This window comes from Bombina bombina, chromosome 8 (genome assembly GCF_027579735.1).
Source record: "Bombina bombina isolate aBomBom1 chromosome 8, aBomBom1.pri, whole genome shotgun sequence".
NCBI lineage: Eukaryota > Metazoa > Chordata > Amphibia > Anura > Bombinatoridae > Bombina > Bombina bombina.
The window spans coordinates 268553719-268579773 of record NC_069506.1 but is presented as its reverse complement, the minus strand read 5'-3'; the positions used below and the strand labels follow the sequence as shown (position 1 = coordinate 268579773).

At 37.7% G+C, this 26055-nt stretch overlaps 1 protein-coding gene across 1 annotated transcript in view; it reads left to right on the top strand.

Moving 5' to 3' along the window:
- The first annotated feature begins 6929 nt into the window (after positions 1 to 6929).
- VPS11 (VPS11 core subunit of CORVET and HOPS complexes) overlaps positions 6930 to 26055 on the top strand; it is a 126981-nt gene continuing 107855 nt past the window's right edge. Inside the window, exons 1-4 of the mRNA XM_053691297.1 lie at positions 6930 to 7083; positions 18356 to 18500; positions 19370 to 19505; positions 22648 to 22811. Coding sequence (XP_053547272.1) covers positions 6947 to 7083; positions 18356 to 18500; positions 19370 to 19505; positions 22648 to 22811 — 582 coding nt within the window. The 5' untranslated portion in view covers positions 6930 to 6946. The remainder of the gene's footprint in view (positions 7084 to 18355; positions 18501 to 19369; positions 19506 to 22647; positions 22812 to 26055) is intronic.

Here is a 26055-nt window from a genome sequence, read left to right as displayed (position 1 = left end):
CAAAAGAGCAAAGGGCCCTGTTCAGGGCTGGTAAGGTAAAAGAGCTTTGAACTTTAGTAATTTAGAATAGGGTAGGGCATTTTTTTTATTTTGGGGGGCTTTGTTATTTTATTAGGGGGCTTAGAGTAGGTGTAATTAGTTTAAAATTGTTGTGATATATTTCTAATGTTTGTAAATATTTTTTTATTTTTTGTAACTTAGTTCTTTTTTATTTTTTGTACTTTAGTTAGTTTATTTCATTGTATTTATTAGTAGGAATTGTATTTAATTAATTTATTGATAGTGTAGTGTTAGGTTTAATTGTAGATAATTATAGGTATTTTATTTAATTAATTTATTGATAGTGTAGTGTTAGGTTTAATTGTAACTTAGGTTAGGATTTATTTTACAGGTAAATTTGTAATTGTTTTAACTATTTTAGCTATTAAATAGTTCTTAACTATTTAATAGCTATTGTACCTTGTTAAAATAAATACAAAGTTACCTGTAAAATAAATATTAATCCTAAAATAGCTATAATATCATTATAATTTATATTGTAGCTATATTAGGATTTATTTTACAGGTAAGTATTTAGCTTTAAATAGGAATAATTTAATTATTTTAACTATTTTAGCTATTAAATAGTTCTTAACTATTTAATAACTATTGTACCTGGTTAAAATAAATACAAAGTTACCTGTAAAATAAATATTAATCCTAAAATAGCTATAATATAAATATAATTTATATTGTAGCTATATTAGGATTTATTTTACAGGTAAGTATTTAGCTTTAAATAGGAATAATTTATTTAAGAAGAGTTAATTTCGTTAGATTAAAATTATATTTAATTTAGGGGGGTGTTAGTGTTAGGGTTAGACTTAGCTTTAGGGGTTAATACATTTATTAGAATAGCGGTGAGCTCCAGTCGGCAGATTAGGGGTTAATAATTGAAGTTAGGTGTCGGCGATGTTAGGGAGGGCAGATTAGGGGTTAATATTATTTATTATAGGGTTAGTGAGGCGGATTAGGGGTTAATAACTTTATTATAGTAGCGGTGCGGTCCGCTCGGCAGATTAGGGGTTAATAAGTGTAGGCAGGTGGAGGCGACGTTGAGGGGGGCAGATTAGGGGTTAATAAATATAATATAGGGGTCCGTGGTGTTAGGGGCAGCAGATTAGGGGTACATAGCTATAATGTAGGTGGCGGCTCTTTGCGGTCGGAAGATTAGGGGTTAATTATTGTAGGTAGCTGGCTGCGACGTTGTGGGGGGCAGGTTAGGGGTTAATAAATATAATATAGGGGTCGGCGGTGTTAGGGGCAGCAGATTAGGGGTACATAAGTATAACGTAGGTGGCGGTCGGCAGATTAGGGGTTAAAAAAAATTAATCGAGTGTCGGCGATGTGGGGGGGCCTCGGTTTAGGGGTACATAGGTAGTTTATGGGTGTTAGTGTACTTTAGAGCACAGTAGTTAAGAGCTTTATAAACCGGCGTTAGCCCAGAAAGCTCTTAACTACTGACTTTTTTCTGCGGCTGGAGTTTTGTCATTAGAATTCTAACGCTCACTTCAGACACGACTCTAAATACCGGCGTTAGAAAGATCCCATTGAAAAGATAGGATACGCAATTGACGTAAGGGGATCTGCGGTATGGAAAAGTCGCGGCTGAAAAGTGAGCGTTAGACCCTTTTTTGAATGACTCCAAATACCGGCGGTAGCCTAAAACCAGCGTTAGGAGCCTCTAACGCTGGTTTTCACGGCTACCGCCAAACTCCAAATCTAGGCCACAGTTACACATAATGATACACAAATAGGGTTACCACCTAGTTGTTCAAGGTTCATAATAAAGACCAAATACAGAAATAAAGGTCCACCTTATTGTCATAGTCCCATTATGGTAAAATCTTTAGAGTTCTTAATTATTTTCTTGGTCATATTGCATTATTGAATTTCAAAAATTGGTATGGGGGTTCAGATGAGGGCTACCAACAATACTACAGTGTTTGTGTCTCCACTAACAAAAAAGGGGAGCTATATTTTGGGGTGTAAAGTTGCTGTTTTCTCTATAGACTTTCCCCAGCCAGCCAGCTCTGCTCACCTACATGGATACATTGTATCAAACCCTCAGCCTACAGGTTTTTATACATTTGTAACTGTTTACTGTACACAGACACTTAAAGGGACACTGAACCCAATTTTTTTCTTTCGTGATTCAGATAGAGCATGCAATTTTAACCCCTTAATGACAACTGACGTACCAAGTACGTCATGCATTAACAACCAGTTAATGACAATAGACGTACCTGGTACGTCAGTTGTCTAAGAGAGTGCTGGAAGCGATCGCAATCGCTTCCAGCAGCTCTCAGGGTATTGCAGTGATGCCTCCATATGGAGGCATCCTGCAATACCTTTTCAGAAGACTCCGATGCAGAGAGAGCCACTCTGTGCGGGGGCGCGCGCGTGCGCGATTAGCTGGCCACTGACACCAATGAGAAGGGAAGAGGGGGGAAAAAAGAATTAAAAAAAATAAATATATAAGGATCTGGGAGGGGGAGGGGGTTGGGGTATTGTGGGGGGCTGCTACACTACAGAAAACATTAAAAATTGCAAAAAATTGCAAAAAAAACACTTGTTTTTGGGGCAAATTGGGTACTGGCAGACAGCTGCCAGTACCCAAGATGGCGGCAATTAGGTAGGGGAGAGGGTTAGAGAGCTGGGGGGGGGGGGGGGATCATGGAGGTTGGGGCTAAGGCAGGGGTCCATCACAGCTAAAACATTTTATTTTTTTTTATTAAAAAAAAGAAAAACTCCTTTTATTTAGTACTGGCAGACTTTCTGCCAGTACTTAAGATGGCGGGGACAATTGTGGGGTGGGGGAGGGAAGAGAACTGTTTGGGAGGGATCAGGGGGTGGGATGTGTCAGGTGGGAGGCTGATCTCTACCCTAAAGCTAAAATTAACCCTGCAAGCTCCCTACAACCTACCTAATTAACCCCTTCACTGCTGGGCATAATTTACGTGTGGTGCGCAGCAGCATTTAGTGGCCTTCTAATTACCAAAAAGCAATGCCAAAGCCATATAAGTCTGCTATTTCTGAACAAAGGGGATCCCAAAGAAGCATTTACAACCATTTGTGCCTTAATTGCAGAAGCTGTTTGTAAATAATTTCAGTGGGAAACCTAAAGTTTGTGACAAAATTTGTGAAAAAGTTAACTTTTTTTTTTATTTGATGACATTTGGCGGTGAAATGGTGGCATGAAATATACCAAAATGGGCCTAGATCAATACTTTGGGTTGTCTTCTAAAAAAAAATATATACATGTCAAGGGATATTCAGGTATTCCTGACAGATATCAGGGTTCCAATGTAACTAGCGCTAATTTTGAAAAAAAGTGGTTTGGAAATAGCAAAGTGCTACTTGTATTTATGGCCCTATAACTTGCAAAAAAAGTAAAGAACATGTAAACATTGGGTATTTCTAAACTCAGGACAAAATTTAGAAACTATTTAGCATAGGTGTTTTTTGGTGATTGTAGATGTGTAACAGATTTTGGGGGTCAAAGTTAGAAAAAGTGTGTTTTTTTCAATTTTTTCCTCATATTTTATATTTTTTTTATAGGAAATTATAAGATATGATGAAAATAATGGTATCCTTAGAAAGTCCATTTAATGGCGAGAAAAACGGTATATAATATGTGTGGGTACAGTAAATGAGTAAGAGGGAAATTACAGCTAAACACAAACACCGCAGAAATGTAAAAATAGCCATTGTCATTAAGGGTAAGAAAATTGAAAAATGGTCCGGTCATTAAGGGGTTAAACAACTTTCTAATTTACTTCTATTATCAATTTTTCTTCGTTCTCTTGCTTTCTTTATTTGAAAAATAAGGCATCTAAGCTATTTTTTTTTGCTTCACAACCATGGAAAGCACTTGTTTATTGGTAGGTGAATTTACCCACCAATCAGCAACAACAACAAAGTGTGTTCACCAAAAATGGGCCGGCATCTAAACTTACATTCTTGCATTTCAAATAAAGATACCAAGAGAATGAAAAGAATTTGATAATAGGAGTAAATTAGAAAGTTGCTTAAAATTGCATGTTCTATCTGAATCACGATAGAAAAAAAAATTGGGTTCAGTGTCCCTTTAAAGCAGCCCTGTCATTACCTACTGTACAAACTGCTGAGAAAATAATGCTCACACATCACAGCCTTAAAGGGCAGTAAAGCACCTGGTCACACAGTCTTAAAGGGACAGACAAAAAAATACACACAGCCTTGAAAGGATCAACTAGCACCACACGCAAACCGTAAAGTGAATGTCAAGTTAACATGACATCCTTACGGCATTGTATAGACTTGTAAAAATTAGCATCAGTTTCATTCATCAATTTTTTAAAATTGATTTATTTTCTTAAATTTTTACCTTGTTACTGCACCGCAGATAAGCACAGCTCTTCTGCCCGCCATACTGTCTAATTGATTGACAGATGACGATTCTTCAAACAATGAATCCTTGTTTCCCCCACGGGGCATTCAGTCAAGGATTAGTTGTTTGAAGAATTGTCATCTGTCAATCAATTAGACAGTATGGCGGATGGGAGAGCTGCGTTTATCGGCGGAGCAGGTGCCGAGCTGCCCTTTAAGGTTGCCCTGCGTGAACATTACTGTGATCTGTCCCTTTAAGACTGTGTGCGCAGGTGCCGAGCTGCCCTTTAACCCTTTTAGTGCTAAGCACTTTCCCACCTGCGTGCAAAGCTGATTTAACTTTTTTTTTATTTCGAATTTTGTTAAATATATATATATTTTTTTTTACTTTTTCTATTTTTTTCCCAGATCCTCAAGACTTACATCGTTGGAAAGGTTAGGCGATTACCTTTCCAACGGTGGGTCTTGGGGGTCTGTAGCTGCTTAGATGCGTGAGATACAGGCTTCTAAGCAGCATGCCCTCTTTCCTTATACTTGTTATTGTAATATTTAAATAAAGTTGTGCAGTGATGTCATGACGTCATTGAGCGTGACGTCACCACGCAAAACGTTAATCCCCGGCGATGCCTGTCACTATACAGGCCCGATTGCCCAGGTAGGAGCGGGTAGGAGCGGGTGGGAGCCCCCAGATCTCCCTCATGGTGGGAGAGTGCTTGCGACAGCTCTGAGCCGTCGTTAGCACCTGAGTGGAAAACTCTACAATGACTCAGAGCCGTCGATTACACTCAAGGGGTTAAGGTTGCCCTGAGTGGACATCACTGTGATCTGTCCCTTAAAGTGAATGTAAATTTTGATGCTAAAGTGTTTAAAAATTTGATTAAAAACAGGGGCACTTTAATTCATCAAAATTTAAATTTCACTCCTGTTGTGAAAAAAAAACTTACCTTTTATTCTTGACAGCAGCTCCTGCTTCCTCCACCGTTGCAAAGCCTCTTCTTCCTGGGTCTAAAATGAGTAATCTGGCTTCCTCCAATCACTGCGTTGAATCAGACACTGATTCCTCCGGGGGAAGCCGTGATTGGAGGATGACCTATCCATCATTTCTGACATCAGAAATGGCTTGCGACGACGGCTGATTTGTAAATTTTGATGAATAGGTCATCCTCTCTTCACATGTCAGCAATGACTAATCCGGCTTCCTCCAATCACAGCATGGCCTCAGGCAATGACTACCCTGGGGGGAAAGCCGTGATTGGAGGAAGCCAGATTAGTCATTTTAGACCCAGGAAGAAGAGGCTTTGCAACGGGGGAGGAAGCTGGAGCTGCTGTCAAGATTAAAAGGTAAGGTTTTTTTTCACAACAGGAGTGAAATTTAAATTTTGATGAATTAAAGTGCCCCTGTTTTTAATCGAATTTTTAAACACGGGCACTTTAGCATCAAAATTTACATTTACTTTAAGGGACAGATCACAGTGAAGAGGATTTCCAGGAGGGGGAAGCTGCTCTGGCTGTGAAAAGAAAAAAAGGTACGTTTTTAATCAAAACGGCTGCTTTGTGCTTTGTAAACTTTGATGAATGAAAGTGCCCCTGTTTTTAATAGTATTTTTTTAAAAACGGACTTTCATTCACCAAAGTTTACCTTCACTTTAAAGGCTCTGTGCGCAGGTGTCGAGCTGCCCTTTAAGGTTGCGCTGCTTGAACATTACTGTGATCTGTCCCTTTAATGCTAGCATCCCTTTAAGGTTGCGTGCAACACGTGTGGATACATACTATCGCTCCTTTAAAACTGTGCATGTTTACCCACTAAAGGTTGTGTGTGCCTGACCCTTTAAGACTGTATGAGAAGATGCAGAGCTGCCCTCTAAAGTATGAACATTACTGCGATCTGTCCCTTTAAGACGGTTTGCGTGTGGTGCTAGTTGATCCTTTCTAGGCAATGTTTTTTGTTATTGTCTGTCCCTTTAAGACTGTTTGACCAGGCACTATACTGCCATTTAAGTCTGTGCATTATTTTCTCAGCAGTTTGTACAGTAGGTAATGACAGGGCTGATTTAATTGTCTGTGTACAGTAAACAGTTACAAATGTATAAAAACCTGTAGGCTGAGGGTTTGATACAATGTATCCATGTAGGTGAGCAGAGCTGGCTGGGTAATGTCTATGGGGAAAACAGGGACTTTACACCCCACAAACACTGTAATATTGTTGGTAGCCCTCACCTGACCCCCATACCATTTTTTTAAGATAAATAATGCAATATGGCCAAAAAATAATTTAGAAGGCTAATCTCAGATTTTACCAATTGTGGCGTTCCTTTAATTAATTAACATTAATGTATATACAGCAGCTCTGTAAAATAACAACCTTATAGCGTACTTCTACTGTTAATAAGGTACAGAAAAGCCCCACTAAGAATAAGTACTGGACAATTGCCCTTATCAATTATGGCTGCCTCTGAAGCGCGTTACGTAACCACACGGAATAGTGTAGTCACGTGAAATATTGTGTCATGTGACTCTGTCTGACAGGAGCTGGAAGATGGCGGCTTACCTACAGTGGAGGCGCTTTGTATTTTTTGACAAAGAGCCGGTGCGGGAGGATGGGAAACCTCTAAATATGCCTGGGGGGTTGACTGTGTGTGACTCCGGCCGGGGGAGCCTGATTTTCGGCGATATCCTGATGCGCAGTCAATGTGTCTGTGTACACAGTAATATTGCACTGTGTGTGTGGTAATATTATGTGACTACAGTAATATTATTCTACTTCTTATACAGTAATGTTATATGTGTGTATATACAGTAGTAGTGCTGAATATTTATCTGTATATCTGTCGTACAACATTCTAAGTGACCAAAGGTCTGTTGCACATTTTGCATCTCTTCCTGGTACACTACAGTGATATACATTCAATTAAAATATGTTTAATGTCCATTATAGTCGAAAAATTACATATAGTACCACTAGGGAGCCTCAGAGAACTGCTGGTCTAAAGCGGACACTGTTGCTGATCCAGTTAGCAGTGCTAATCTCAGAACCCAGCAGTGGGACTTACACTGCTGATTAGATCAGCAGCAGTTTCTGTTTGGGACTAGTAGTGCTCTCCAGCTCCCAAATAATACTTTAACTATGTTTTTTTTTTTTTTTAAATTTTCGAAGAGCTTTATTAGAGAAATTAATGTTTTACAGCAAGTAAGAAATCATCAATACAAACACAATGTAGGTACATAAACAGTCATTGCATGTTACTGATTGAATTGTACAATCATACTCCTTTGCTGTATCCCCACACGTCCCATAGACCATAATTATTATAAGACTATATTTTACATTTAAAAAAAACAAAACGGCAAATACATATCTGATGGGCTAATTCATAAGCTATGAATGGAGGAAAGTCATTCCTGTTTAAGTCATTTAAGAATATTGCTTGATCTCATAGGCAGGACGTGTGGGCTGTATATGCCAAACCCTCTTTTATACCCCGGTATGAGAGACCACTTTTGGATCTCATAACCAAAAAAAGGGAGAATCAAATCCTCATAGCTGTAAAACAGTAGTGGATACACATTCTATACAGGGATCCCTCCCCCACCGCCTTGGCCGCTTGCGGCATAGGAGGAGATTGAACTAAGATATTCAATGTGCTTTAATGCCATGGGATTACTATTTATAGAAATATATACATTTAGGATAACACAAGTGCCAGGAAGTGTCCTGTTATAGGAAGCATTATAAGGCACTATCTCCAACAATACAATGCTAGTGTGAGTCACATATTAAGAACAGTATTGCGTGGGGGCTTTTAACTATGTTTTTAACCTATTTGTGGGGGTTAAACACATATGTTTGCACAGGGTCCCTAGTTTTAAAATGACATCTAACAAAACATGTCATTTTTCAACTATAATGTCCCTTTAAATTTCTATAAGTATTTGTACTGGAGAGCAAATATGTTTATGGTCTCTCTCTTGGACTGTCACTAGCCTAAAAAAACAAATTATACACTCATTTGACTCATGTAAATGATGGCACTGTTGTCCAGCCTAGCTTTATGATTGTTATATATATATATATATACTGTACATTGTTTAAGAATATTTTTTCTCCCATTCTGTCATGCATACATTTATAAAATGTTATATAAGATTTTATTGCTATCGCTGTGTAAGATATTTAGTTTTTTATTGATGTTGAAACGTAATATATATATTAAATACACACACATATATATATATATATATATATTTATTAATGGAAAAAGACAGTACAAATTAATGTACAACTTAGCTTTTATATTCAAATATGTGTGGGTTTCAAATGAAGGGACATTTTTGAGGTTGGAGTGGCACCTGACCTTAAAGGGACACTGTACACTAGATTTTTCTTTGCATACATGTTTTGTAAATGTCCATTTATATAGCCCATCTTGGAGTGTTTTTGTAAAAATCTATAATTTTGCTTATTTTTAACTAACATTGTGTTGATACTCAGACTTCTAACCAAGCCCAAAGGTTTAGATGTATACTGATGTCTACAGACTCCTGATTGTGTAATGGGTCTTTTGATATGCAGGAGGGAGTGGGGGTGCTCTTCTTTTTTTCTCTGCCCATTTCAGTGGGTGTCCCAGCCTAACCTTATCAACAGCGCTAAAGTAAGTTTTTAAAAGGTTTTATACTGAATATTTATATTAGTATCTATGCATATTCTTCTTTATAGTAGTGTCTATTACGTGCAGTTATATGAAAACTGGTTTATACTATAAAACCCAAATTTTTTATTTCATTATTCAGATAGAGAATACCATTTAAAACAACTTAATAATTTACTTCTATTATCTAATTTGCTTAATTCTATTGATATTCTTTCCTGAAAAGCGTATCTAGCCCAGTAGCTGCTGATTGGTGGCTGCACATAGATGCCTCGTGATTGGCTCACCCATGTGCATTGCTATTTCTTTAACAAAGCATATCTAAAGAATGAAGCAAATTAGATAATAGAAGTAAATTGAAATGTTGTTTAAAATTGTATTCTCTGTCTGAATCATGAAATCATTTTTTTGGGGTTTAATGTCCCTTTAAAGACTTTTTCTTGGCCTTCCCTTTAATAGTTACCAGTAAAGAACCCCTCACCAAAGGGGCATGGACAGATCTACCACTCCCCTGATTTACCTATAAAGGTAATCCTCAGGCACCTTCCTTTCTCACTCCTAGTTCTGTCCAGCCACAAGGTACATGTAGAGAAGTATCGGGGCTTTCAGAGTTATGAAATTGAGCAAAATGCATCATAAATGTCCATTGCAAAGTTTGTTTGTTTTTCTCCCTTCATATAGCTGTAAAGAAAAATCCAGGTCAGCGTTTGAAAGCCATTGACTATATTCATATATGTGCAGCCACCAATCAGGAGCTTCTGAGCCTACCTAGATATACATTTGAACAAAGGATATAGAAAGAACAAAACAAATTATATAATGGAAATAAATTGGATTTTATTTTTAATTGCATGTTCTATATAATTAGGTTTCATGTCTCTTCAAATTAAAGGGAAATGAAACCCAAGCATTTTCTTTTGTGTTTCAGACAGAACATTCCATTTTAAAAATAGTTTCCAATTTACATCTATTATCAGATTTGCTTTGTTTTTCCATGATATTCTTTGTCAGAGATACCTAGGTAGTTGTCTGTAGCCCTACATGGCAGGAAGTAGTGCTGCCATCTAGTGTTCTTCCAAATGGATAACATTCTTGCAAAACTGCTGCCATATAGTGCTCCAGAAATGGGCACGCTCCTAAGCGTACATCCTTGCTTTTCAACAAAAGATACCAAAAAAACAAAGAACAATTGATTTATAGAAGTAAATGAAATAATTGTTTAAAATAGCATGTTCTGTCTATGATTAATGAAAGAAAATTTTGTTTGTCCCTGATTTATAAACTACTGTCCCAGGATTCCCTGCTGTAATACATTTCTGCCAGACATTCCTATCATTCTGAACTGACTACCACTTTTTTTTTTTTTACTGACTTTTTATTTCTAGTAGAACAAAAGTTAAAAATCACACCCTAACCTACAAAGCACCTAACGCACACATGCCCTCTGAGGTTTTTTTTTTTTAAATACTCCCCCTCCCATTCTGATTTTAGTTATTTGACTCATGCTTTTCTACAGTGTACACACAAACACACACACACACACACACGCTTAAGCATTTGATTAGATATACACACAAAACTATGGTACTTTAACTGTTTCTTTACCTTCTTTATAAAACATCCTTTTTTTGGCTTTCAAATTATGAGTAGCATGTCACTTGGAGGGACATTGTTCTTTTCTCTTTTAAATGTGTTCCCTATGATCCATTTTTGTGCTGGAGTGTATTAAATTGTTTACATATAAGTCCTTTACCTTGATTTTGTCATTTGAAATAGCTAGTTTTGCCTGTTGCATCCCTAACTATACTGGAAATTTCAATACTTTAAAGGGACAGTGAACACCAGAATTTTTGTTTTTTAAAAAGGTAGATAATCCCTTTATTACCCATTCCCCAGTTTTGCATAACCAACAGTTATAATAATACACTTGTTACCTCTGTAATTACCTTGTATCTATGCCTCTACAAACTGCCCCCTTATTTCAGTTCTTTTGACAGACTTGCATTTTTTTTTTTTTTTTTTTTGTTTAATCTTTTATTTATATCAAAGTATTCATTACAACAAAATAGTTTCAAACAGTAATTATGCTCCAATGATCAAAACATATTACATGGTAGGTTTCTTAACAATCCCACAAGATCCGAGTTCTTAAAGTCCACATGAAAAATTGTATGTTCACCTGAAGCGGTCATGTAATAGGTAAGACCTGACTCTTCTACATCAAAAACATATTTCAACAGCACGTTCAACAGTATTTAAACTCTGACAATCACAGTAAGTTACACAAAAAGTTCTTTAGCAGGTTTGTGGGGTTCATCTGATCAAAGTACACATAGAGAGATCTGTTCCCCTACATCAATACTGCAAAGGCAAATACCTGTATATATCTCCTGTCCCATCGCAGATCATGGGGTAAAGTTGGTCAGTCAAGTGGTTATGTCTGAGATGTACAGTTGGTAAGGGGGCTGTGTTAATCTGGGTCCAGTACAATCTGCCAATCATGTTCAGCTTCTTTTCAGTTCCGACTATTGCTTATATAACTAGAGGGGTATATATAACATCTGACAGTCGAGGGTAATAATTGTCCCCATGTGTTGGGAAGTTGGGTGGTGCGTTTTGTCTTGCTGGAGGGGAACTCTCCATATATAACCCTATGATTTGTCAAAATAAAGGAGCGCCGTACAAGGGACCTAGCTCTGCTTGGTATAATAATAGGATTCCCAAAAATATAGCATTTCAGCATAAAATTCCAATCTGCCAGTTTTATAGTAGAAAAATCTCTCCAGGGATAGGTTCGTCTCCATTTGTGTTTTCCACATTAATAGAGTCGGTGTGGACTCAGACTTCCACAGCCTAGGGATTATTTGTTTGGCACTGCATATGGCTAACTGAAATAGGGATGTGTACTGTTTAAACTGGAATTTAGGTAGGATATGAAATAAATATATCAAAGGGTCTAAAGCGATATTGTGATTTAGTAACCTGCTCATTTCTTGGTTAATGTCTATCCAAAATTTTAAGATCTTAGGGCATTCCCACCAAATATGGTAAGGTGTACCTTCTCCCGAACACTTCCTCCAGCATCTATCCGATGCTTCTGGGAATATATATTTTAATCTATGAGGGGTGAGATACCACCGAAGCAAGAATTTATAATTAGTTTCTAGTAAGGTGGCTGAATGTGCAGATTTACTGGTATGTCGAAAGATATCAAGCCACTCTTCCACGGAGAGTGTGTATGGAAGTTCCTTGTGCCAAGATACTATTGTGGAGGTTTGTTTGGGGTCAGAGGGCGTGAGTAGGATTTGATATAAGGTGGATATAGCATGCATTGGAGGTGAGCTGAGAGTGCAAAGTTTTTCGAAAGGGGTACGGTCTCTTGTCGTTTGGTGTTTAAGTTTGTGGGTGTGCATAAAGTGCTTAAGTTGTAGGTATTTAAACCAATCTGTGAATTGTGTGATTCCCAATTCCACCAATTGTTGTTTAGGTATCAATATGTTGGCCTCTAGTAATGTATACAGTGGGAGGAGGTTATCTAGGCTGTTCTGTGATTTAGGCGTAGCTAACATCCCCGTTGGGAAGTCTGGATTGGACAGAACAGTCGTCGGGGGAGAGGGGACAGTTGAAATATGTGGACATCCAGCTATGGTCCGAGACCAGACAGCAAATGTTTCTCGTATTATAGGGTAAATTTTTATCAAGGCTGGGCGATTCCCATTCGGTTGCCAGCAATATGCACCGAGTTGGGGGGATCCAATCAAGTCGTGTTCTAACATCAACCAAATTTTGTTGTGTTTATTAGGGATCGTACACCAGTCTATCAGTCTCTTTAAAAAGACTGCGGTTCGATATTTAACTACATCTGGTACTCCTAAACCCCCATATGTTTTCGATAGATAAAGAGTAGATCTAGCTATTCTGGGAGGTTTCTTTTTCCAGATGTACGAATTCATCACGGATTGGAGTCTATTAAGATAAGTATCTGAGAGTGGTATGGGGACCGTTTGGAACAAATAAAGAATCTTGGGGAGGATGGTCATTTTGGCTACCCCTATCCTGCCCAACCAGGATATATTTTTATTTAGCCACGCTGATGTGTCCTTAGTTAGAGTATTTAGGAGTGGTTCATAATTCAGTTCAAATAGTTGCTGAACAGTACTAGCGAGGTGAACCCCCAAATATGTTAGTGAGGACCTCTGTATTTGATATGGTACCTGTGAACTAAGTGTTTGGATGTCAGTCTCATTTAAATTTATGGGGAGCAGTTCGGATTTATGTTTATTAACTAAATAATTGGAATGGAGGCCAAACTCCTCCAGTGCGCTCCGTGCCGCAGAGAGCGACACATACGGGTGAGTTAATGTCAGTAGTAGGTCGTCTGCATATAGTGCTAATTTATGATGGGTGGAGTTTATAGTAAGTCCAGTTATTGCAGGGTTGTCACGTAGTTTGGTAGCCAGGATTTCCATTGAGAGAACAAATAATAAGGGTGATAGAGGACACCCTTGCCTAGTACCATTTAAGATGGGGAAAGAATTGGAAAGTGTACCATTAATTTTAATCTTGGCAGTGGGTCTAGTATAAAGGGCTAGAATTTTTTGAATAAAACTGTCCGGGAAGCCAAATTTCTGTAGGGTAACTTTTAAGAAGGTCTAGTCTAGTCTGTCGAAAGCTTTTTCAGCGTCGGTCGAAAGCAAGATAAAGGGAATGTCATGTATAGTTGCATGTTGCATTAAATGTAAGACTTTTACCGTGTTATCTTTAGCCTCTCTCTGCGGCACGAAGCCCACCTGATCTGGATGGATCAATGAAGGGAGTACTTTATTAATTCTGGTGGATAGAATTTTAGCATATAGCTTAACATCTATATTCAGGAGAGATATTGGGCGGTTGTTTGATGTAATAGTCGGGTCTTTACCTGGTTTCGGTATAAGTGTAATTATTGCCTCAAGCATAGAGGAGGGTAGGCGATGAGATTCATCAATATAATTAAAAAATGAAAGTAGACGTGGGATCAAAAGATGTTTAAATTTTTTGTAATAACCGCTAGTGAGGCCATCGGGCCCAGGGCTTTTCCCCTGTTTTAATGATTTTATAGCATTGGCAATCTCCTCAGCAGTTATTGCCGAGTCCAAGGGGTTAAGATCTTCGGCTGGTATTGTAGGTAGTGTAACAGTATCTAAATACTTGCAACATTCGATATAATGTGTTTTATTATTCCTGTGTGGTGTCAAATTATATAGCGCGGTGTAGTAATCTCTGAAGATTTCTGTCATCCTCCGAGTCTCCACCGTTAGTCTACCAGAAGGGTCTTGTAACATAGGAATGTAGTGGGCTGATTGTTTTGTTTTAAGTGCTCTCGCTAAGAGTTTCCCAGGCCTATTTCCTTCTAGAAAAAAACCTCTGTTGCAATTTTAGTGCTTGTTTCTGGGCTACTAATTCTAGAAATTTTTGAAGCTTCTACTTAGCTTGATCCCATATTGATTTTAGGGATTCATCATGCAGATTGTTCTTATATAAGTTCTCTGCGTTTTGATAAGAAGCAGTAAGGTCTGCTTGTTGTGATCTATTGATTTTATTTTGCAAAGCTTTAATTTTTATAATTTCACCCCTAATGACACACTTATGAGCCTCCCATAGTGAGAACGGGTTTATGCTTGGAGTGTTATTGTGCTCAAAGTAGTCCACTATCGACTTCTCTACTTGTTGTAATATTGGTATTTCATTAAGTATGGTGTCGTCAAATCGCCATTGAAATGGTTTAAAAGGGAGTGAGGACCAGTGTAACCTACATACAACTGCCGAATGGTCAGACCAGCTAGTCGGAGTGAGGTCAGATGAGGCCACTGTGGAGATGGTGTTATGGTCTGTAAATATGTAATCTATACGGGAATGGGTGTTTTGTGGCGCTGAGTAGAAGGTAAATTTCCTATTATTCGGATGCTGGACCCGCCAGACATCATGGATTCCTAATAATGTCAGATCATCCCTAATGGACCTAAGTGACTTTTTCTACACCAGTGATTGTGCAGTAGAACTATCTAACATTGGGTTCAGCGGTGTATTTAAGTCACAGCCTACAATGAGGGACCCCTTGTAAAAGGCTAAAATGTTATTAGTTATCCTGCGAAAGAAAGAGGCTTGGTGTGTGTTAGGGGCATAAATATTGACCAACATAATTGGTTTCCCTTGAAGTAATCCTCCCAGGGCCAGATATCTCCCCTCATTGTCCCTATCTGTTTGTTGGACGTGGAACTGTAATGAGTTATGAAGTAAGATACTGACTCCTGAAATCTTCCTGGTCGGGTGACTGCTGTGATAGTGTCTGGTGTATGTGGACGCAAAAAATCCTGGTTCTTGCCCTTCTATGTAGTGTGTCTCCTGCAAAAATAGGACAGACTTGCATTTTTAGCCAATCAGTGCTCACTCCTGGGAGCTTCATGTGCCTGAGCTCAATGTTATCTATATGACACACATGAACTAACGCCCTCTAGTTGTGAAAAACTGTCAAAATGCTTTCAGATTAGAGGCGGTCTAAGAAATTAGCATATGAACCTCCTAGGTTTAGCTTTCAACTAAGAATACCAAGAGAACAAAGCAAAATTGGTAATAAAAGTAAATTGGGAAGTTGTTTAAAATTATATGCCCCATTTAAATCAGTTTTTTTTCTTCTTGACTTGACTGTCTCTCTTTAAGTCAGTATTCTCCCCAGAACCTTTTTAGCGGGTGCACCACCAGGCTACTTTATAATTAAGCCAATATTCAATGTTTAATTTTTCAATGTTTATTGTACAAATCATCATAAAATAAATGTTGTATTATGCAATTAATTTGTTCTTTAAATTGCACAAACAGTTATAATATTAGTGTCACGGATACTGAGCTGCAAGGGTTAAACCCCTACCCTCTACAACCTCACCCCTGTTGTTTCTCAGTGGTTTTGGCTCCTCAGAGCAACCACAATCTCTGGAAGCTTTTGTTAACCTAACCCCTCTCAGGCTGGCCGGGCTCCTGGAACTACTGGTCGGCCACAGAACAGCAGGACACCCACTAACTTTACCCCTGGTCGCTCCAGCAACCATGTGCCCCAGAGCTCCGCTCTTTTGGGGATTAGTAGCCCATAGGGAGGACAAGAGGTGGGGGAATTACCGGAGGGGAGCTCCTTTGGGAACCAGGGTTTTTGACACCCCTACCCCCATAACTTCAAAGGGCTGTATCTCCGGTCCCCAGTGACAAACCACGCTGATTTTTGGATTCTGGCATCTGGGGACTAAGATCTTTAAAATGACATGGAAGTGCCGCCACCCCTGTGTCCTAGGATTCTGTGGGACTGTGGCTGCTATGGAGGTGCCGGCCTGTCTGGAGAGGCGGGAAAATTGTTGGATTGTCCAGTATCTTATCAAGATGAGCTTTGTGTATAAAAGGAGTGTGTGTTTTCAATAAAATCAGTTCCTGTTTCACCTGAATGCTAGTATGTCTAGTAATTTGGGTGGGCTCCTGCTAAAATCACTTTCCCGGGCTACATAGCAGCCTGTTCCAGGCAGAGTAAGGACCCTCTGGCAGAGCTACCTAGTCTGGTTAGCCGGAGTCTGCCACAGGGTGGGACCCTGAATACTGGTGCTGTCGGGCATCAGGGGTGGCTACAGGCTGTGGTCACTTGCCAGTTACATAACTGCAAGTCAGCAGGGCGGAGCTACCCAGTCGGGGTAGCCGGGGGAATTTGTCACAATTAGAAAGTATGACATTGCCCCTACCCGGCTACTTTGCCTGGCTGGCAAAATTTTCTGTGGCGAACACTGCTTAAAGGGAAATTACGGTGAAAATTGAAATGCACATTAGATGAATTACATCTTTGAATAGAAACAAATTTCCAATATGCATGAAGCAAAAATGGTTATAGTAAAAGTTATCACTGTTTTAGTGTTAACATTTTTTATGCACAAGCATGTGAAGCATAACTAGATATTCTCAGTGCACCAGCATTTTAAGTGCTGCAGCTGCTCAGAGCGCCAGTGGAGCTTGTATCATGTCAGCAATTAACAAATGGAGTCATTACCAGATAATACAAGCACCTTAGGCTCTCTGAGCAAGTGCTGTATTTAAAATGTATTCTAATAAAAGCTATAGCTAATACATGTATATTACAATTATGCTTCTAATAAAAGCTATAGCTAATACATGTATATTACAAATATGCTTCTAATAAAAGCTATAGCCAATACATGTATATTACAAAAATGCTTCTAATAAAAGCTATAGCTAATACATGTATGTTACAAAAATGCTTCTTTTCAAATCTGAAATGTATCCATGTGTATTCCAATTTTGGCTGGAATGTCACTTTTAAGTAATGGTTTTAGAAAACCTATGTAAACAAGAAGATTTATTGAACAATCACGCTCGCAGAGAGGTACTAACATTTTCATTTTCCATTGTTCTCTGTAAATATTGGTCTTACTTTGTATATTGAGAGAAGATTAGAAGATTTGTTTTGTAGAGAGATAAGCTAATGATGTCTGCTATCTCTGTAAGCTCAGCCAATCTAATTGGGTTATGTTGTAACTTAACAGAAACAGCTATTTTCATATGCAAAAGTATACCTAAAGAAGCCACTTCCCATACATTTTTTACTCTGCAGTCTGTAAAATATTTAGGCAACTATCACTGTGTTTTTTGTTTTGTTTTTCCACTTAAAGGGACAGTATACACTCATTTTCATATAACTGCATGTAATAGACACTACTATAGAGAATAAGATGCACAGATACTGATATAAAAATCCAGTATAAAACTGTTAAAAACTTACTTAGAAGCTGTCACTTTGGCTCTGTTGAAAAGGTAGCTGGAAAGCCCACTGCAAGTGGCAAATAAGACACTCCCCCCCCCCCTTCTTTTGCACATGAAAAGACCCTTTACACAAACAGGAGCAAGCTGGAGTAGGTAGTCGAGCGTATTCACATAAAACTTTGGGGCTTGGTTAGGAGTCTGAAAATCAGAGCAATGTTATTTAAAAATAAGCAAAACTATACATTTATTTTAAAAAAAAACTTTATGGGCTATATAAATAGATTATCTACAAAACATTTATGCAAAGAAAAAATGAGTGTATAATGTCCCTTTAAGGTATGAGACCTATTGCTGATAGGGACTTTTCACTTGAATAATGGAAGTGTTTTATTGCATCAGTATGAATCTATAAAAACATTGTATCAGCACTGTGCTACTGTTTTGCTGTTGCTTGTCTGAATATGCAATCTTTCTAGAAGTCTATATCACTTCCTTAATAACAATCCACATATGTCAGGTCAGATTTGGTTCTTGCCTCGGTCCCTCCAGCTTACCTGTTTCCAGGCCTACAAACTTCGTGTCACTCATCTTCACCAGCTTAAACAACACAACATCCTGGTGTCTGTGGGAGAGGACGAGAAAGGAATTAATCCTTTGGTAAGGCAAGACATGAGATGTGATCATGAACTTAGATAGATCACCAATAATCTCTGATGTGAGGTGTGTCTGCTATTCTCTTTAGCACAAAAACATTTAAAGGACCAGTCAACACAGTAGATTTGCATAATCAACAAATGCAAGATAGCAAGCCAATGCAATAGCACTTAGTCTGAACTTCAATTGAGTAGTAGATTTTTTTTTTCTGACAATTTTAAGTTATGTCTTTTTCCACTCCCACTGTACCATGTGACAGTCGTCAGCCAATCACAAATTCATAAATGTATCATGTGACAGCCATCAGCCATTCACAAATGCATACACACTTATTCTTGCACATGCTCAGTAGGAGCTGTTGACTCAAAGTTTAAATATAAAAAGACTGTGCACATTTTGTTAATGGAAGTAAATTGGAAAGTTGTTTAAAATGGCATGCTCTATCTGAATAATGAAAGTTTAATTTTGATTGAGTGTCCCTTTAAGGGACAGAAACATATCAATTAAAGTAAACATTGATGTATACTGTGCACACAGAATTTAATACTAAATACATTTTTTATAATTTTTTTCTGCCTCATCAACCCCCTCATGTCCCTGCTTGTTTGCCCCCTAAACTCTGTGGTTCTGTGGTGATATAAGTAAAGCAAAAAAAATGTGCTTAATCCCTGAGTCTTGAGAATGGGGTAATTAATATACACCCCCAGACTGACTCTTGAAATTATAAACAAGCATTAAACATGTTTTACTACTAGATATGAGGCTTGGATACCCCCCTGTTTAATCAATTTATTGGTGCCAGCTCTTAGAAATTTTTATAAGCGTAGGCATCAATGCTCAGATTTGCTGACAATACTTGTTTTTATTCCTAGGTAAAGGTGTGGAACCTGGACAAGCGAGATGGTGGTAACCCACTCTGCACTCGCATCTTCCCAGCAATTCCTGGTAACAAACCTACTGTGGTGTCCTGCATTACCGTCCATGAGAATCTAAACTTTATGGCTATTGGTGAGTGTGTTTTGGGAGGACGCCATATAAGGTAGGACATCCCATACCGTCCTAACAGCATTAAAGCCCAGTGCTGCTAAGACGACATGGAACGCCCTAACGGTGTGAAGCAGTTAATATAGATAAATATTTTTTGCTTATCTTCACGAGCAAGCTTGATAGGAATCTAGTTTAGACAAGTCCCTGTAAAAAACAAGAAAACAGGAGCGCAACTCCGTGCACCAAACAGTACACGGAGAATCTTAGTGTAGATTTAAAAGCAATTTATTTGTACACAAAGAATAACAAACATCAAATGAAACACTCACATCGATGACCTCAAACATATGAGGTATGTGTCTGCAATAAATATGATTTAGTCGGAACTTCTCTCCACTGGTCTCCTCCTCCCTCTCTTTAGTAGTATTGTCCCAAAGATTTATGTAAGGACTTACCCGCTGGCTATCGAATACTACTAAAGAGAGGGAGGAGGAGACCAGTGGAGAGAAGTTCCGACTAAATCATATTTATTGCAGACACATACCTCATATGTTTGAGGTCATCGATGTGAGTGTTTCATTTGATGTTTGGATGTTTGTTATTCTTTTTGTACAAATAAATTGCTTTTAAATCTACACTTAGATTCTCCGTGTACTGTTTGGTGCACGGAGTTGCGCTCCTGTTTTGTTTTTTACAGGGACTTGTCTTGTCTTGCATCACCACGGAATTCACACCAGTGGATTTTTAAAGGAGCAGCAGGGAAGTGTGGATTAAGACTGTTCAGTTTATTTCTATATGGACTACAGTGATTCATTGTTACTTAGGCTGTGAAAAAGCATTTGGTAAGAAAGATATTTTATATTTAAGAGGTCAGTGTGATCAGTTTATTTGCTACATACTCCTCTGAAACTACTGATATGTGATATTATTGTGCTTATTCACAGGTTATTTTTACTTGTTTATATATTCTCTTATTATTGGTATTTATATACTTTTTTGGGTGGCGCTTTGGGAGTTCGTTTTTTTGATAGGAATCTAGTTTAAGTAATATTTTGAGGTTTTGGTTATTGGCTGTTTCACATACATATGCAATTGCTTGCAACTTCCTGTATTGTGACAGACTCCTTGATAAAATAATGAACAGATAAAAGATTGTAGTACAAGAAATCCCTTTTTATTTTTTTGTATAAAAAAATGCTCAGTGCCATATTTTGTAAAATAAAGGTCTGATATCATATCAATGGTGACACAGGTTTTTACAATGATTATCTGCCAAGCAATATTCTTTAGATCACTCCATTGTGTTTAGAATCAAAAGAACAAGCATGTTTTATATAGTTAAATTGGTCATTATTTACCATGAAAAAATATATAGAAAATTATTGATAAGGTAGGATATATAATACTGTGTGTTAGCTATACAAAAATGTGGCTATGCAGGCCTTGCGGTCGGTAGGATGTTTTAGTGGCGTCTCCTGTGGAGCTGAATAGCTTTGGGCAGCGTGGTAAGTTCAGAGTATCTGGCATCTAACAAGCCTTGCTACAAGATTCCCCTGGTGATTGGCTTAATGACTGAGTGCAGCGGCTGCTGTGGTTAACGCATTCGGAGGGTTGCAACCTGCAACAGGATATTGAGTGACACAGATGACCTAAAGTGCAGCGAGAGCTGCGGTCAGATGGGTTTGGAAAAAGCCAGTGCAAGGAAGTGTGTCAACTCTTGGTATGTCTTAAAAAAACGCTTAACTTTACAGTTCATTTATCGCATATGGTTTTTATATGAATAGTTCGTAATGGTGAGTGTATGGAAATATGTTCAAGTATCCTCACTGATTTTGCATGTGATTTCTTTGGCCCAAGTGACTGTTTTAAAGCTATATAGTCCACAAAGCACTTTATCTGGCTGCAGGTCCAAAGGCTTTACTAACTGCTTACTAACATTTATATTGTATGGCATACGACTGTTCCTCATTGTAATGTGTTGCACTAACTTAATATCTATACCATGAGCATGGCTTCCGCTTAGCCCATTTTCCAATAGCTTTCACCTTGACAGGTGTGATGCATTTTATGTGTAAATTTGTATTTTTGCTGTTGACAATCTCTGTATCCTAATTGGATGATTGTCTATAAATTAATACATTTTCTATCTATTAATAAATTGACTTTAATAAAATAGTGCTAAATCTGCTTTCTTTGTTAGGTTGTAAATTTATCTATCTGACTTCTTTCCTTATTTGTATAATCTTATACAAAAATGATTGCAGCATTGTTAAGCCCACAAGTAATCCTAATATATTCATTACAAACATAAGCCGACATGAGTCAAAACTGAAATGCGCATTTCAGTTTTAAATAGCATTTTTGCATTTTACTTGTATTTAGCAAATGCTTCTAGTAAAAGTTATAATGGGCATATGTACATATGCTGTGTGTGTGTGTTCCTTGAGCCCTTTTATTTACAAATACTGCATCTGCTCTCTGCAAAGGGCATGTTGTTTAAATGCGATTGCAAAGGGGATGCTCAGCACATATACACATGCTCCGACTAGCATTAAAGGAATAGTCTAGTCAAAATTAAACTTTCATGATTCAGATGGAGCTTTCTAATTTACACCTATTTTCAATTTTTCTTTGTTCTCTTGCTATCTTTATTTGAATGTAAGCGTAGGAGCCGTTCCATTTTTGGTTCAGAACCCAGGTAGCGCTTGCTGATTGGTGCTACCCAGGTTCTGAACCAAAAATGGGCCGGCTTTTATGCTTAGATTATTGCTTTTTCAAATAAAGATACCAAGAGAACGAAGAAATATTGATAATAGGAGTTAATTAGAAAGTTGCTTAAAATTGCATGCTCTATCTGAATCATGAAAGTTTAATTTTGACTAGACTATCCCTTTAATGCGTTTATCTTGGAACTATTTTTGCCAATAAAGGTATAGTACAAAGATGCTTCTGTTTCACATTACAATGCACACATGCATATTTTGACAGATTTTCTCGCAAAAGGACAGACAAAACAACATAAATGATGCAAATAATGACACATATTTTTTTTTTTTCAAGCTATTAGTTCAAATGTCTTGTGTCTAGCATATTGAGTCAAGTGATTCTGGCAGCTTCACATCTACTGGTTTTGGTAATTCTATATTTTCTCTTTCTGACTCAGGTTTTACAGATGGTAGCATTGTTTTGACCAAGGGTGACATAACACGTGACAGACATAGCAAGACCCAGATCCTTCAGGAGAGCAGCTACCCTGTAACAGGAATGGCTTTCAGGCAAACAGGCAAAACCACTCACTTGTTTGTTGTCACAACTGAGAGTGTACGGGTAGGTGCTTTCATTTTTTAAAGTACTTATTTTTAAGGAAAAAAAATAAAATAATTCAAAACCTGATGTTAGGGAAATATCAGAATGTAGACCCTTTAAACCAAGATGAGATTAAATGTGTGTTTCCTCCGATAATGCAGGTAAACACTTCCTCAGTATAATATTATCCTAATTGTAAACTTACATATAAGAAGCTTATACAAATAATGGTAATTTAAAAAAAATGATGATTATCATTATATACCCTTTTATAGTATTTCACAATGACGTTCTGTATAAGTGTTTTTGTATTTTGAAATTAAAAAGTTAAATTATAATGGTTCAATGAGTACTATATGAGTGAGTGTCCATATTTAATGCCCCAATGGTTCAACTTCTCTCTTTCATATTTGTTTCCAAGCTGTCTGTCACTGTCTCTTCCCAATTGTGCTTAAAGAGACATTATAGTGAAAAAATGAATGCTTTCAGTTGTTAGAGCATGTAATTTTATCACTATCGATCTTGCAAATCCATGTGTTTAACACCTTTGCAGAGGTTGAACACAGATTTGTTGGGTCGATATTAAACATAGTAACATAGTAGATGAGGTTGAAAAAAGACCGAAGTCCATCGTGTTCAACCTATACAAATCTAAAATATATACAAAAAGCTCCAGTTAAGCTTAAATAATCCTACTAAAAGGTGACCCATTTAATACTAGCAATCATATCCATGAATTTTGTTTATAGACAGAAATGTATCCAAATATTTTTTAAATGTATCTAGGGTATTGGCATTCACTACCTCCTTTGGTAATGAGTTCCACAATTTTATTGCTCTTACAGTGAAAAAACGTTTCAGTTGCAGGAGATTAAATCTCCTTTCCTCCAACCCTCTGGTCACAAACAATTTTCTTGGAATAAACAGAGCTTCTGCCATCTCTGTATATGGGCCTTGAATATATTTATATAAAGTAATCATGTCACCTCTTCTAAAGAAAACCGACCCAGTTTGGCTAGCCTCTCCTCATAGGTTAAATGCTCCAATCCCCTTATTAGCTTTCTGGCCCTTCTCTGAACTTTTTCTAGTTCTGCAATATCTTTTTTTTGCGATTGGTCCCCAGAACTGCACTCCATACTCAAGGTGAGGTCTTACCAGGGCTTTATATAGTGACAGAATTATGCTTTCCTCCCTTGAGTCAATGCCTCTTTTAATACATGCTAGTATCTTATTAGCCTTTGAAGCTGCTGCCCTACATTGTGCACCCATCTTTAGCTTGTTATCTATTACTACCCCCAAATCCCTTTCCTCCTGTGTTTGGCTAAATCTTGTCCCATTTAAATAATACATTGCCTGCTTATTTTTACTTCCAAAATGTAGAACCTTGCATTTTCCCGTATTAAATCTCATTTTCCATTTACCTGCCCATACTTCTAATTTTTGCGGGTCCCTTTGTAACGAAAGTTCATCCTGCGCTGACCTAATGACCTTACTTAACTTAGTATCATCTGCAAAAATAGAGATGTTGCTATTTAATCCTAGCTCCAAGTCATTTATAAAATATTAAAAAGAATAGGGCCCAGCACTGATCCCTGGGGTACTCCACTGATTACCTTTGTCCAATCTGAGTATGATCCATTTACTACTACTCGTTGCTCCCTATCTTTTATCCATAAACTAACATTTTCAGCTATTCCCAGTCCCTTAATTTTGTGCATTAATCTCTCATGTGGCACTGTATCAAACACCTTTGCAAAATCTAAGTATATCACATCAACTGATTCCCCTTTATCTATATTTTTACTTACTTCCTCATAGAATCTAATTAGATTAGTTTGACATGATCTATTTCTCATAAAACCATGATGATTAGAACTCATAATCTTGTTTACACGAATAAGCTTATCAATATAATCCCTTCAAATATCTACCCCACTATTGATGTCAGACTAACTGGTCTATAGCTTCCTGGATCATCCCTACTTCCCTTTTTGAAGAGAGGCACCACATCAGCTTTACGCCAATCCTTGGGTACCATGTTTGAGGATAATGAGTCTTGAAAAATTAAGAGTAGAGGTTTGTCTATAACAGTGCTAAGTTCCCTTAACACCCTTGGTTAACAGTCTTGGTTAAACCTTTAAGACACTGCTTATGAAAAGAGATTTCAAATGTGACCATTTTATGATCACTGTTACCCAAATGTTCTTTGACTTCTATGTTTGATATTATATCTGTATTATTTGATAGCACTAAATCCAATATAGTGTTACTCATAGTTGGCTCCTCTATTAATTGTGACAAGAAGTTATCCCTGAGAACATTTAAAAATCTATCCCCCCTTAGCTGAATTACTAGTTTCATTGGCCCAGTTTATATCAGGGTAGTTCAAATCTCCCATAATTACAGCACTTTTATTAGCAGCCTTACCTATTTGTATTAGTAGTTGAGTTTCATCCAGATCACTAATGTTGGGGGGCTTCAAGCATGTTCCTAGTAATATTTTTTTTTTTAGGATTTTTCCACCCACTCTATTTCCACCCACAGGGTCTCTACATTGTCGCCTGTATCAGAAATATTTTCCCTTATTGTAGGTTTAAGGTTAGGTTTAATATACATGCAGATTCCTCCACCCCTTTTATTATTTCTGTTCCTCCTAAATAATGTATACCCCTCTAAGTTAACTGCCCAGTCATGTGAATCATCCCACCAAGTTTCAGTTATACTGATAACATCATAGTCCTCTTCTGCAACTAAGAGCTCCAGCTCCCCCATTTTACCTGTCATGCTTCTTGCATTTGTTGCCATACTTTTAATTTTCATGTGCTTTCTGCTGATACTTGGTGTGCTTTCCTCCATACTTTGTAATGTGACATTTCTTAAGTCATCTCTTCCTTGAGATATCAAAGGATTGACAGATTCACAGACTGATCTCTCTATTCTATTGTGTTCCAACTGACCCTCCCCCACTTTGCCTAGTTTAAAAGATTCTCTAAACTTGCTACCATCCTTTCCCCCAACACACCTGCACCCATGTCATTCAGATGCAATCCATCCTTACTGTACAAATTGTACCCAAGTGAAAAGTCGGCCCAGTGCTCTAAAAAGTCAAACCCCTCATTTTTACACCATGTTTTTAACCATGAATTAACAGACCTTAGGTCCTTCTGCCTTGCTGAATTAGCACACTTCACTGGTAATATCTCCGAAAATATTACTTTGGAGGTCCTTGCTTTAAGCTTGCTACCTAACTCCCTGAAGTCATTTT